General features: G+C 41.9%; 1 protein-coding gene across 2 annotated transcripts in view; it reads left to right on the plus strand.

Moving 5' to 3' along the window:
* STX1A (syntaxin 1A) overlaps window positions 1-15184 on the plus strand; it is a 129258-nt gene that overhangs the window by 74969 nt on the left and 39105 nt on the right. For both annotated transcript variants that reach the window (XM_075854119.1, XM_075854118.1), the window contains exons 2-3: window positions 4951-5028; window positions 5361-5460. In XM_075854119.1, the coding sequence (XP_075710234.1) occupies window positions 4951-5028; window positions 5361-5460 (178 nt within the window). The remainder of the gene's footprint in view (window positions 1-4950; window positions 5029-5360; window positions 5461-15184) is intronic.

A 15184-nucleotide genomic window follows, 5' to 3' on the forward strand; every position in this document is an offset into this window, starting at 1 on the left:
CTGATTCTACAACACCACTAAGCAATCAATATAAAGATCAAGGAGCTCTCCAAACAGGTCAGATACAAAGTTGTGGGGGAAGTATAAATCCGGGTTAGATTGTAAAAAATAAAACAAATATCCCAAACTTTGAACAACCCACGGAGTATCATTAAATACATTATAAGAAAATAGAAAGAAGATGGCACAACTAAACCAGACCAGAGAAGGCCGCCCACTAAAACTCACAGACCAGGCTAGAAGGGCATTAATCAGAGATTCAACAAATGATACCACTGAAGGAGCTCCAAAGATTCATAGCGCAGATGGAAGTATCTGTCCGTAGGACCACTATAAGCCGTACGCTCCACAGAGTAGAGCCTTATGGAAGAGAGGCCAGAGAAAAGTCATAGTTTAAAGAAAAATATAAAAAAAAGCACATTTTGAGTTTGCCAAGCAAAATCTGGCAGAATCGCAAAACACATGGAAGAAGGTTCTCTGGTAAGATGGGACTAAAATTTATACAGGGGGTGCATAAGTAGATAGACAGGGGGAGATTTTTCAAACAATCTAATTACAAATTTGTGAGGCAATTTTGAATGATGTTTACAGAACCAAAAAAATATAGCAGCTTTAGCAGGCCAAAAGTATAGTCCGTGATTATGTAGTCAAAAAAGAAATCACAGAAATCAGCTGATCCAAAAAATGACATAGTAAAACGTAACTTTTAATAAATAATTGTTTTTCTTGTTCTCTCAACTCAATGAACAAAAGAAAAAAACACTCTCCCCTCACCCTTATTATTTTTTGCATCATTATTTGGAGGGATAATAATTTTCCCTTTTTTTTTATTTTCCATTTTTTTTTTTTTTTTTTTGATCAGCTGATTTTCTGTGTAATCTTGAATGAAGAAACACAAGGAGATGGCATTATTAGAAAAATAACTTGGTCCGATGAAGCCAACTTCAAACTTTCAGATGTTATTAGGCACAACTGAAAACCCCCTTTCAACAATTAAAGAACAGTTTAATTAACCTGGGGTTACAGTTTGGGCAGTACTTTCATGTAAAGGAGTAATTGGACCCATCTTCTACAATACAACGGAAAATTAAGACCTCTATTTCCAGCAAGATTGAGCCCTCCTCACTGTGCTTTAGCAATGTGTAATTTTCTTGACAAAAAATTATCCAATAGGTGGATAAGTAGACTAGGTCCGGTTGAACGATCACCATGATAACCTGCCTTTACCCCGAATTACTTTTTCTTTTGGGTAGTTATCAAAGATAAGTGTATTCAAGAAAACCACGCACGGTTCATAACGTGATTCAGTTCATAAAAGAAGCATGCCAAGAAAGTACTTTGTGCCAAAGTGTGCTTGAGTGTAAAAACTAGAATATAGCAATATGTAAATAGAGAGGGTTGCCAATTTCCAGATGAAAGAGATTGTACTTATTCTATAAAATACTATATAAACTGTATACCTACTTATGCACCCCGTGTATGTGTGTAGATAGATAGATAGCTAGAGCACATGCATCAACACACAAGTATCTTCATCGGAATGTGGGTGACGCATCCAGATCTCCACATGGGCGAGAACATATTTGGCCCACTGATTATAGAGTCTCTAGGTCTCCTAATGAATAAATAAATACAAAGAAAAGTTTATGATGTTCTAAATAATTCCAGTTTTCGAATGTCCATTTTAAATAAGATTGCTAAGTAAAGTATAGACTTCCTGCCAAAGTAATATCACTGTACTGCTTGTCACTATGAGTACTGGTCAGTATAAAGATATATATGATCGTGACAAACTCCTGTGAGTAAAGGCCTTTTTACACGGGCCAATTATTGGGCAGAACGCTTGTTTCCGATCATTGACCAATCAGCCGATGAACGAGCAAACACTGTATCGTTTTAGCTGCCTAAAATATTATCATTGTCTGCAGCACATCTCCCTATGTAAACAGGGAGACGTGCTGCCGACATGATAGAAATATATGGCGACGAGCGATCGTAGTAACGATCAATGAGCTGTCTTGTTGATGGGCGCTCGTTTACATGGCCTACGTAGGGCCGTGTATGGGGACCTTAACACAGATCTCATAGTTTTAAACTACCTATATACATGAGTCTGTTGAAATGGCCTATGTTGACCATTTCGGACAGTCATTGTTTGAACACTTTAGGCAAACAATTCTTCACAATGGCCAATGACCAAACGTTGTCTGCCAAAAATGTCATTAGTCAAAGTTCCGGCCAGTCGTCTGAATGCTGGGCCAATTATTTGCCCCCCCCCCCCCTTCTTTTTTTTTTTTTTTCTTTTTTTTTTTAAACTGCAAATTTTTTTCAACCTTGACCCTGATCTCCCAGGTCAGTCTGTTGATGGTCAGATCGTTCGTATGACTAATCAGCAATATGGTGCCAGGACTTAATCTAATGTGCATGGCCAGCTTTAGAGCATATAATCAGTAGTCTCTGAAACAGGAAATCTCCTCTTTGACAGGTAACATCTATATTAGGGAGAGTTTATCAACACATTGTTCATAAAAGTCAATCACCATGTTTTGTAGCTTGTGCTCTACTGTTGTATCTACCTATTATGGAATTCTGTGTTAATAGAGAGGTCCCATATTCAGGATCTTCATCTCTTGGCCAGAATAGAGAGCAATTACAAAGAGTCTCTCTCTCTCTCTGTGTCTCTCTCTCTCTCTGTGTCTCTCTCTCTCTCTGTCTCTCTCTTCTGTCTCTCTCTCTCTGTCTCTCTCTCTGTGTGTCTCTCTCTCTCTCTGTCTCTCTCTCTGTGTGTGTCTCTCTCTCTGTGTGTGTCTCTCTCTCTGTGTGTGTGTCTCTCTCTCTCTCTCTCTCTCTCTCTCTCTCTCTCTCTCTCTCTCTCTCTCTCTCTCTCTCTCTCGTTCTGTTCTGTTCTGTTCTGTTCTGTTCTGTTCTGTTCTGTCCTGTATTACACAGACAACTCTTTGATTTAAATGTGTACTATGTAATGCTTAATTTCCCCTGTGGTGGCACTGCAGGGAAATTAAGCACTTTTTGCCTGGAATTTTTACAGATTACAGCTGATCGCTGGGGTTCCCTCCATGGGGACAATTTGTGATCTGCTTATTGTCAATGGACCTCTCGAACATGGAGGTATTGTACAAAGTGGACAACCCCTTTAACTTCTTGGCTGTCTGTTGAGCTACAATGTTTTCAGAATCTTTTCCAGAACCGTTCTAAAACATTTTCTAATAAAGTGAAATAATTGACAAGGGTCTCAGAAATGAGTGGCTGAGTGGCTTGGGGCCCACTGGAGCATTCTCTTTTTTTAATTTGATGGCCAAGCCTCAAGCTTTACTTTAAGCCGATGAACCCTCGAACATGGTTTATTAGCAAAAAACCGAAATTGCTGGAAATGTCTGTACTGTAAGTTAATTCAATGTCAAGGTCACCATAATAGGCATACGCAAGTCATATAATATTAAAATTCTCATCACACAGATTTTAATCGTTCTTTTCTTGTGTCAGGGATTGAAAAAAGATAAAAATTTCAATTAAATGTGTATTTTGTTAACATATTTCAGGTATTTTAACTGCATTTTTTTTTTAAGAGGATAAAAACATTTTAAAGGCTTCTTTGATAGTTTTTCTTGTCGTTTTTCTTAAGATGTACAGTATCTGTCGCCTACACACATCACAGGAAGTCGTTTAGTCTGCTGAAAGAATAATCAGCCCATTAGTTACATTTTAAAGAACTTAAAGAGGCTCTGTCACCAGATTTTGCAACCCCTATCTGCTATTGCAGCAGATAGGCGCTGCAATGTAGATTACAGTAACGTTTTTATTTTTAAAAAACGAGCATTTTTGGCCAAGTTATGGCCATTTTTGTATTTATGCAAATGAGGCTTGCAAAAGTACAACTGGGCGTGTTGAAAAGTAAAAGTACAACTGGGCGTGTATTATGTGCGTACATCGGGGCGTGTTTACTACTTTTACTAGCTGGGCGTTCTGATGAGAAGTATCATCCACTTCTCTTCAGAACGCCCAGCTTCTGGCAGTGCAGATCTGTGACATCACTCACAGGTCCTGCATCGTGTCGGACACATCGACACCAGAGGCTACAGTTGATTCTGCAGCAGCATCAGCGTTTGCAGGTAAGTAGCTACATCGATTTACCTGCAAACGCCGATGCTGCTGCAGAATCATCTGTAGCCTCTGGTGCCGATGTGTCCTCGCTCGTCTGACACGATGCACGACCTGTGAGTGACGTCACAGCGTGATCTCTCGAGAACACAGCTGCGTCTGCACTGCCAGAAGCTGGGCGTTCTGAAGAGAAGTGGATGATACTTCTCGTCAGAAAGCCCAGCTAGTAAAAGTAGTAAAAACGCCCCGATGTACGCACATAATACACGCCCAGTTGGACTTTTACTGTAAACACGCCCAGTTGTACTTTTACAAGCCTCATTTGCATAAATACAAAAATGGTCATAACTTGGCCAAAAATGCTTGTTTTTTAAAAATAAAAACGTTACTGTAATCTACATTGCAGCGCCTATCTGCTGCAATAGCAGATAGGCGTTGCAAAATCTGGTGACAGAGCCTCTTTAAGTTGAACTTCATAGTCCTGGAGTTGAACTTGATTGACCTCAGGTTCATTGACCATCAGATGAACTTGATGGACCTTGACAGTCACCTTAGGGTGAATGTAACAAACCTCAAGTTGAACTTGATAGACCTTAAGTTGAACTTCATTGACCACCGGATGAACTTAAATGGACCTTGATGCGTGAATTTCATTGCCTTCCTAGCTTTAGTACCATAGTCTTGCATGTTATTGCTACCTATTTACTATTCTTATTCCATGGATTTTGGGCAAAATAACTGGCTATTGACTTTAATTATGGTTTTACAAGACATGCAGCCTTATTTTAATGTAGTAGGTTATGCAGGAATAAACAGAAACTTCTTGTCTTCCAGGCTAAAGACAGTGATGAAGATGATGAAGTGGCCGTCAGCTTGGATCGAGACCGCTTTATGGATGAATTCTTTGAACAGGTATGATGTTGTATGTGCATCCAATCTGCCTGTCAGAAAAGCATGATCTTTAATGTGATATGGGTTTAATAACCACATAGTGGAGACATAGTTATTGAGCTATTTACAGAAGAAAGTTTCCCAGGAATAAATAATTCAATTTCAAGAATTGCTTCTCTTCATTTCTGAGTACTTAAACATTAATTTATTGGGGGAAAAAGTCTCTATTACACATTCCACTTGGTATTATGGCTGTAAGCCGAAGCTTAACCTTTCCAATCCCATAATTTCTTCATTTACATTGCCGCTAGTATTAAGTATTTTAAGAGGATAAACCAATTGTAAATTTTCAGGTGGAAGAGATCAGAGGTTTCATTGACAAGATATACGAGAATGTGGAAGAAGTAAAAAGGAAGCACAGTGCTATCCTTGCTTCCCCCAACCCAGATGAGAGTAAGTATTATTATTATTATTATTATTATATTTTAATGTATTTATAGGATGCCTATTTACAATTCAGTTATTGCAAACTCCAGCCTTCACATTCATAAGTCAGGTCCTTCAGTAGGAAAATCTTGAGCTCCTGTTGGACGGCGTTCTCCTGAGGATAACCACCAGATATTCTAGTCAAGATACTACTTCTTCTAAGTGTCATGCTCCTAGGCGAAGCAGGTCAGATGAGCCTCAAAGATCTCATTTTGAGACCCTTGGTTAGAAAGGTTGATGAAGTTTAACTTCAAACCACGTCGGAACTTCGAAATGTTTCAACATCTGTGCTGCCCCCTGTGTGTGCTATTAGATTTTTCTTTAAGGTCCTTGCAGTTGAAGTATTTAATTTTTATTAAATTAATAACTATTAGAATTAAATGCAAAGTCAAAGACTAGTTGCCAGAAATGATGGAGTCCTTGGATATTGCGGTACCTTTAACTATGGTACAATAGCACACCGTTTCTCCAGCTCGGTTCCATGTAGTGTTCATTGTGACTTCTTTTCACTTGATACTTTGCTGTAATATCTTCTACATAAATGATTCACTGAAAATTGATGATAAATGTCGTTCCAATATTGTTAAGTATAGTTCACCGCCTGAAAGAACGATTAAAAAGTATAGTTTATTAATTGTATTTATAAAATTGTGGCTCAACCAGCCACTGATACCAGACCAGGCATAAGCAAGCGATTTGCGACAGGAGAAAATGGTTCAGAGTGAATGATGTCTCACACCTAAATACCAACTCTCCTGCTTATAGTATAAATTCCGCTATATCCTTGCCATAAATCACTACCTATATAGATCCTACGCGTTTCCTCATCACACTTAAGGTGATGTTTCCTCAGGGATTCATAGATATAAATTGTTTATTTGTAGTTAAATTCTAAAGTATTTCAATAGTTGCAATGTTACAGCCCTGGATAGCACTGTTCGTGTGCTGATTATTAGCCTCCAGACGCATGCACGGCTCTGATACACTGGCCGTACACGCGCCGAAGAGACCCATGGTTTAAAAGGCTGAGAGCCTGCCCTCAAAAGGTCGTCCCCGGGGCAAACCACCAATCCGCGTCATGCACGACAACCTGTGACGTGCCGGAGGCGGTGCCCCGCGGACCTAGCAACCAGTGAGGGTTCCTGAACGACGAACGCGTCCATAGTAACTAGGGGACGCTAAACGCGGCTCCTGAACTGTCAGTCGACAGCAATACACATATGGATATAGTTAATGTAGCACACGGCAGTGTAAAAGAACAAGGCCGTGTAGGTACATGGGGAGAAGTAAGTCATCATGAGAGCCGTCTCGGTCAGAGACTACACTCCCGGACGTGACACAGTTAGTGTCCTTTTATCCCAAACGTCAGCCAGGGATCACAGATACAAACAGACAGCGTCCATAGCATCGCCGAAAAAGTATGTTAGATAAAAGGTATGGGGGATGCGATCCACAATATTAATCATGCCGTCCCAGTTTTCCCTTCAGAAGGTCGCACGCACAGGCACATCTCGCGCCCACTGACCGGTGATCCACAGAAAACAGCAACTGGTGATCTACTTGAGGGGATATCAATACCAGATGTAGGAGTATACACGGTCAGAGAAGGTACAACAAAAACCGGGAGAATTAGAACGCGGAAAAACGCGGTAAAAAAACGCATGGTGTGCATGGAGGACAAGGGCCGATTAATCAACAATACCCAAGAGTGGCATATATTCGCATGGTATATATGGAAGACTCCCTAAATGTCACAGCAAGCCAAAGGGTCACATTATGTGACTAAAGGAAAGAAGAATAAGAGATTTGTTCGTTAATGCCATGAGGGTTAATTGTCTGCATTCTAAATATCCATTCTGCCTCTTTTTGTAGTATTTTCTTATCCAGGTCCCCACCTCTTAGGAGGAGTCTCACATGTTCTATTCCCTGGAAGACAAGAGCAGTAGCATCCCCATCATGGCAGGACCACACGTGTCTTGATACCGGGGTGTCCACTTTCCTTCTGACATCCCCAATGTGGTCACGAATCCTTCTCCTAAATTCCCTTTTGGTCTTACCCACATATTGTAGGCCACACTTACAGGTAATCAGGTAAACAATGCCCTTCGTTTTGCAGTTTATGAATGACCTGTTGTTAAAGGTTTTACCCGTTTGGGTGCTCGTAAAGTTCTTGCTACATAATATGGACACACATGCTTTGCATGTTCCACATCTGTATGTCCCTTTGGTACTGTTAACCAGCCAGGTACTACACGGTGTCACCGGTTGTAAATGGCTATGGACCAGTCGGTCCCTGAGATTACGTCCCCTTCTATAGGTAATGAGCGGGGCGTCCCCAACCAGGGCCCCCACATTAGGATCTGCCTTAAGAATGCCCCAAAAGCGTTTGAGCACTTCCCTGACCTCTCTGTTGGCCGAGTCAAAAGTACCAATGACCCTAATTTGTTCTTCATTCGTTTCCTTCGGTTTGGGGTTAAGCAGGTCATCTCTATTGCACCCGAGTGCATTCTGATATGCCCCTCTCAACACATCCCTGGGGTATCCCCTATGTCTAAATCTGTTCTCAAGGTCACGTGCGGATACCCTAAAATCCGTAATGGTAGAGCAATTCCTCCGTGCCCTGAGATATTGGCCCTTCGGTATCCCTCTCTTCAGGTTAAATGGGTGCCAGCTTTCCCACCGTAGTAGGCTATTGGTCGCCGTCTCCTTGCGATACATATTGGTCTCCAAAATCCCCGTGTCCGTCTTAGAGATCGTAATGTCCAGGAAGGTGATCCTAGTGTCTTGAATTTCAGATGTAAAAAAGAGACCTAATTCATTGGCATTCAAGATCTCCACAAATTCCTTAAATTCCTCCCTGGTCCCTGTCCACAGGATCAGGACATCATCTATGAATCTCAGCCAGAGCAAGATAGATGATGACCATTTGTCCATCAAATCACTGAACACAACCTCTTTTTCCCACCAACCCAGATATAGGTTGGCAAAGGTGGGCGCACATGGGCTACCCATGGCCACTCCTCTGAGTTGATGGTAGATCTTCTGATCAAATAAAAAGAAGTTGTGTTCCAGGACAAACCTTAGTAGTTCAATCACAAATTTATTGTGGGCCTGGTATTGTATCCCTTTATCCATCAGGAAGTGTTCAATAGCTCTACACCCCTGACTATGTGGAATGGAGCTATATAGGGACTCAACGTCTAAAGATGCCAATAGAGTCTCACCATCGCAGCGTATACCCTCAAGTCTTCTCAGCACATCCATTGTGTCCCTCACATAGGATGGCAGGGACACAACGAACGGCCTAAGAACCTGATCAAGGTACAGGCTAGCATTTTGTGTGAGGCTGTCAATCCCAGATACAATGGGGCGACCCTTCAACGGGTTCACCCCCTTGTGCACCTTAGGTAAGCTATAAAACGTTGCCGTTTGCGGGTACTCCTTTAAAATGAAGTTCATTTCCCTATCATTTATAAGGTTATCCGATTTTAGCAGGACCAAGGATGTTCTTTAGTTTCTCTTTGAAGGTGGTCATCGGGTTACTGGTAAGGACCCCATAGCAGTTACGATCATCCAGAATGTCGTGACACATCCTGCTGTATTGTGATCGATTCATCACCACTATATTCCCCCCTTTATCAGAGGGTTTTATAATGATATTGTCATCCCTCTCTAGAGATAACAGAGCTGCCATCTCTCTAGTGGAAAAGTTAGAACCATGCTCCTTTTGATTGATCAATTTAAAGAGGCTCTGTCACCAGATTTTGCAGCCCCTATCTGCTATTGCAGCAGATAGGCGCTGCAATGTAGATTACAGTAACGTTTTTATTTTTAAAAAACGAGCATTTTTGGCCAAGTTATGACCATTTTTGTAGTTATGCAAATGAGGCTTGCAAAAGTCCAAGTGGGTGTGTTTAAAAGTAAAAGTCCAAGTGGGCGTGTATTATGTGCGTACATCGGGGCGTTTTTAATACTTTTACTAGCTGGGCGCTCTGATGAGAAGTATCATCCACTTCTCTTCAGAACACCCAGCTTCTGGCAGTGCAGACACAGCCGTGTTCTCGAGAGATCACGCTGTGACGTCACTCACAGGTCCTGCATCGTGTCAGACGAGCGAGGACACCGGCACCAGAGGCTTCAGTTGATTCTGCAGCAGCATCGGCGTTTGAAGGTAAGTCGATGTAGCTACTTACCTGCAAACGCTGATGCTGCTGCAGAATCAACTGTAGCCTCTGGTGCCGGTGTCCTCGCTCGTCTGACACGATGCAGGACCTGTGAGTGACGTCACAGCGTGATCTCTCGAGAACACGGCTGTGTCTGCACTGCCAAAAGCTGGGCGTTCTGAAGAGAAGTGGATGATACTTCTCATCAGAGCGCCCAGCTAGTAAAAGTATTAAAAACGCCCGATGTACGCACATAATACACGCCCACTTGGACTTTTACTTTTAAACACACCCACTTGGACTTTTGCAAGCCTCATTTGCATAACTACAAAAATGGTCATAACTTGGCCAAAAATGCTCGTTTTTTTCAAATAAAAACGTTACTGTAATCTACATTGCAGCGCCTATCTGCTGCAATAGCAGATAGGGGTTGCAAAATCTGGTGACAGAGCCTCTTTAAGTTGGTCTTCCACTACCTTAAAGAGGCTCTGTCACCAGATTTTGCAGCCCCTATCTGCTATTGCAGCAGATAGGCGCTGCAATGTAGATTACAGTAACGTTTTTATTTTTAAAAAACGAGCATTTTTGGCCAAGTTATGACCATTTTCGTATTTATGCAAATGAGGCTTGCAAAAGTACAACTGGGCGTGTTGAAAAGTAAAAGTACAACTGGGCGTGTATTATGTGCGTACATCGGGGCGTGTTTACTACTTTTACTAGCTGGGCGTTGTGTATAGAAGTGTCATCCACTTCTCTTCACAACGCCCAGCTTCTGGCAGTGCAGCACTGTGACGTCACTCACAGGTCCTGCATCGTGTCGGCACCAGAGGCTACAGATGATTCTGCAGCAGCATCGGCGTTTGCAGATAAGTCGATGTAGCTACTTACCTGCAAATGCTGATGCTGCTGCAGAATCAAGTGTAGCCTCTGGTGCCGACACGATGCAGGACCTGTGAGTGACGTCACAGTGCTGCACTGCCAGAAGCTGGGCGTTGTGAAGAGAAGTGGATGATACTTCTCATCAGAACGCTCAGCTAGTAAAAGTAGTAAACACGCCCCGATGTACGCACATAATACACGCCCAGTTGTACTTTTACTTTTCAACACGCCCAGTTGTACTTTTGCAAGCCTCATTTGCATAAATACGAAAATGGTCATAACTTGGCCAAAAATGCTCGTTTTTTAAAAATAAAAACGTTACTGTAATCTACATTGCAGCGCCGATCTGCTGCAATAGCAGATAGGGGCTGCAAAATCTGGTGACAGAGCCTCTTTAACAAAAACATCAATGGGGGTGTTGTCACTAAGGGGTGCATATTTGGTTGACGGGACCCTTAGCTCCGTAAATGGGCCCTTGCCCTCCTCCCTGTGACCCTCCTCCCATAGATCCTCCAGCAGTCTGAAATGTGGGAGATCTTCTTCCATGATTCCCAATTCAAGGCATTGCCGTTTGTTATGCATCTTGAAAAACTTTTTCCACTTAAGTTTTCTGGCAAAGAGATTGAGATCCTTAACCCACGTGAAAAGATTAAATTTATTGGTCGGGACAAATGAGAGACCCTTACTAAGCACCTCCACCTCCTCTCCTGTGAGATTACGTGTGGAGAGGTTAACTATCTGGAGTCTATCACTGTTCCCTAATGAAGTGCCTATAACTCCCTTCTGTCTCGCAAAAGGTAGTCTGAGATCGGGTGGCTCTTGGCTAAAAAACCACCACGACGCTGACTCTTTCCTCTACCTCTGCCTCTAAAGTTTTGACGAGTCTGGGATCTACCAGTTTCGTTCCCTCCCTGACCTCTTCTGGGTGGATTTCTACCAAACTCTGAGTCCGATTGTTCCTGCTCTGATGAGGAAGGATCGGTATCAGGCTCTGTTTGTATCTGTGATCCCTGGCTGACGTTTGGGATAAAAGGACACTAACTGTGTCACGTCCGGGAGAGTAGTCTCTGACCGAGACGGCTCTCATGATGACTTACTTCTCCCCATGTACCTACACGGCCTTGTTCTTTTACACTGCCGTGTGCTACATTAACTATATCCATATGTGTATTGCTGTCGACTGACAGTTCAGGAGCCTCGTTTAGCGTCCCCTAGTTACTATGGACGCGTTCGTCGTTCAGGAACCCTCACTGGTTGCTAGGTCCGCGGGGCGCCGCCTCCGGCACGTCACAGGTTGTCGTGCATGACGCGGATTGGTGGTTTGCCCCGGGGACGACCTTTTGAGGGCGGGCTCTCAGCCTTTTAAACCATGGGTCTCTTCGGCGCGTGTACGGCCAGTGTATCAGAGCCGTGCATGCGTCTGGAGGCTAATAATCAGCACACGAACAGTGCTATCCAGGGCTGTAACATTGCAACTATTGAAATACTTTAGAATTTAACTACAAATAAACAATTTATATCTATGAATCCCTGAGGAAACATCACCTTAAGTGTGATGAGGAAACGCGTAGGATCTATATAGGTAGTGATTTATGGCAAGGATATAGCGGAATTTATACTATAAGCAGGAGAGTTGGTATTTAGGTGTGAGAGACATCATTCACTCTGAACCATTTTCTCCTGTCGCAAATCGCTTGCTTATGCCTGGTCTGGTATCAGTGGCTGGTTGAGCCACAATCTTCAATATTAACTTTTAGTATGGACCTATCTGATCCACTTAAGGCTATGTTCACACGGGGTCTTTTGCCGAGTTTTTTGACGCGGAAACCGCGTCGCAAAACTCGGCATAAACGGCCCGAGAACGCCTCCCATTGATTTCAATGGGAGGCGTCGGCGTCTTTTTCCCGCGAGCAGTAAAACTGCCTCGCGGGGAAAAGAAGCGACATGCCCTATCTTCGGGCGCTTCCGCCTCCGACCTCCCATTGACTTCAATGGGAGGCAGGAGAAAGCGTGTTTTCTGCCCGCGGCACTCAATGGCCGCGGGCGAAAAACGGCGCGATCATTGCTATTCACACGGAGTATTTTGGGGGAGGAATATCTGCCTCAAAATTCCGTTTGGAGCTTTGAGGCAGATATTCCTCCCCCAAAATACTCCGTGTGAACATAGCCTTATAATCACATAGGTAAATAGCTTCTGTGCTGAGTCTATTATGCGCAGCTCTGTCAATTTTTACTCATCAGAATAAAGAAAAATAGCCCTGGGGACCATCAATGAGGGTTTATCACATTCCCTTTATTTATTCAGATGTCTCTATACATAAAATATACTGCAAATGTAGATTAAATTGCCAGATCTCATTTAATTAAACAAAATAGGAAATATATATCTTCCGCATTTAACTATGTTAACAGCAACAGAGATTTGGCAAATACGGATTTCTTTTTTTTTTTTTTGCGGCGTTTCTATACAGGCCCCATTGACAGAGTGGATTTCAGGAGGGTAGAGCCATTGAACATTACATTAAAGGCTACGTTCACCTTTTGAACTACATTTCTTTTAAAAAATAAAGCCATGTTTGAGGTGGTTTTAAGCAACTTTGAAATTATTTTTTATTAAAAAAAAAGATGCAGCTTCTATGTATCCTGTATACATAAAAGCTGTATCTCGCAGTCTAATTCCGTCAGGTCGGCTAGACTGACGACTCGGCTAAAAGCTGGTTTTGCGTGTCAGAGACACATGAACTTAGATGTGATTATTATTATTAGCTGGATCCTGCGTATCAAAGACACGCAGAACCAGCTTTCAGCCGAGCCGTCAGTTCAGCTGACTTGACCGAATTGGCTTTGATGACAATATACAGTTTTGTTTTGTATACAGGATACATAGAAGCTGCAACTCAAAAAAGTAATACATTTTTTTAATAAAAAATACATATAATTGTTGCTTAAAATAAACAGTGTTTTATTAAAAAAAAATATTTTAGTTCAAAAGTGTACATGCGACCCCTGAGTCGGTCATCTGCAGCACCAAAGCTCTGTCGGAAGAGGAGAGAGCAGGCCGAAGGGGGAATGAGCCGGCGAATGACGAAGGCCCTGACGTCACTGTCCATATATGGACAGTGATATCAGGGGCTTCCCCAGAGCCGGTGTCCCAGAGCAGAGCTTTTACTAGCACTCTGCTCTGGGACTCCTGTTCTGGGGAAGCCCCTGACATCACTGTCCATATATGGACAGTGATGATAGGAGCAGAGCTGGAGTCCTAGGCAATGCACTACTAGTGCTCTGCCTGGGACTCAGGTTCTGGGGTTGCCCCCGACATCACTGTCCATATATGGACAGTAATGTCAGGGGCTTCCCAAGAGATCCAGAGCAGAGCCCATGCTAGTGCTCTGCTCTGGGACTCCAGCTCTGGGGTTGCCTCTGACATCACATTCCGTTCCAGGAGGATCCCCTGATGTCACGGTCTATGGACAGTGGTGTCAGGGACTCCTCCAGCAGAGGAATCCCCAGCCTAAGCGTTGGCAACGCTGTGGCTGGGGATTCCACCCCTAGAGGGAGCCCCAATGGAGCGATCTACAGGGGTGTATGTATGTGGCATTATTTACAGAGGGCACTTATGTGGCATTATCTAGTGGGGTGTGTGGCGGTATCTACAGAGGGCACTGTGGCATTATCTAGTGGGGTATATGGCGGTATCTACAGAGGGCACTGTGGCGTTATCTAAAAAGAGGTTGCCCAATCTTCATATTCTGGTTTCTGCCAAACGCTGCCAACTGAGCAGCCAGACTGCATTTAGTGATACTTAAACTGGAAAACTGGATTGTTAAGATAAGCTTGTGGAGTAAACTTTCAAATTTCCGTTTAGTTTGAACCTAGCGCTAATATTATAGTAATGTATTATCATAGAAATGTAGAATTGTTATAGTAATGTAGTATTATTATAGTGATGTATTATTATTATTACAGTAATGTAGTATTATAGTAATGTAGTATAATTACAGTAACATAGTATAATTACAGTAACGTAGTATCGTTATAGTAATGTAGTATTATTATAGTAATGTAGTATTATAGTAATGAGTATAATTACAGTAACGTAGTATAATTACAGTAATGTAGTATCGTTATAGTAATGTAGTATTATTATAATGTAGTATTATAGTAATGTACTATTATAGTAATGTAGTAGTATAGTATTGTTATAGTAATGTAGTATTGTTATAGTAATGTAGTATTATTATAGTAATGTAGTATTATAGTAATGTACTATTATAGTAATGTAGTAGTATAGTATTGTTATTGTAATGTAGTATTTTATTAGCGTAATGTAGTATTATCGTAATGTAGTATTGTTATAGTAATGTTGTAGTATTGTTATAGTACTGTAATAGTACTATAGTAATGTAGTATTGTTATAGTAATGTGGTATTATATTATTGTAATGTAGTATTTTATTCGCATAATGTAGTAGTTAGTTATAGTAATGTAGTATTGTTATAGTAATGTAGTATTGTTTTAGTTGTTCAAATAACTAATTGATTACCAATAATTTTGTATTGTATCAAATTTGAATGTAATGCTGCCCGTCAACTTCACTTTTTTTTTTCTATGTTGAGGCCCATTTACCCGGCCAAGTTTGAGACCCCTGC

The sequence above is a fragment of the Rhinoderma darwinii genome, chromosome 2 (genome assembly GCF_050947455.1).
Source record: "Rhinoderma darwinii isolate aRhiDar2 chromosome 2, aRhiDar2.hap1, whole genome shotgun sequence".
In the NCBI taxonomy this organism is placed as follows: Eukaryota; Metazoa; Chordata; class Amphibia; order Anura; family Rhinodermatidae; genus Rhinoderma; species Rhinoderma darwinii.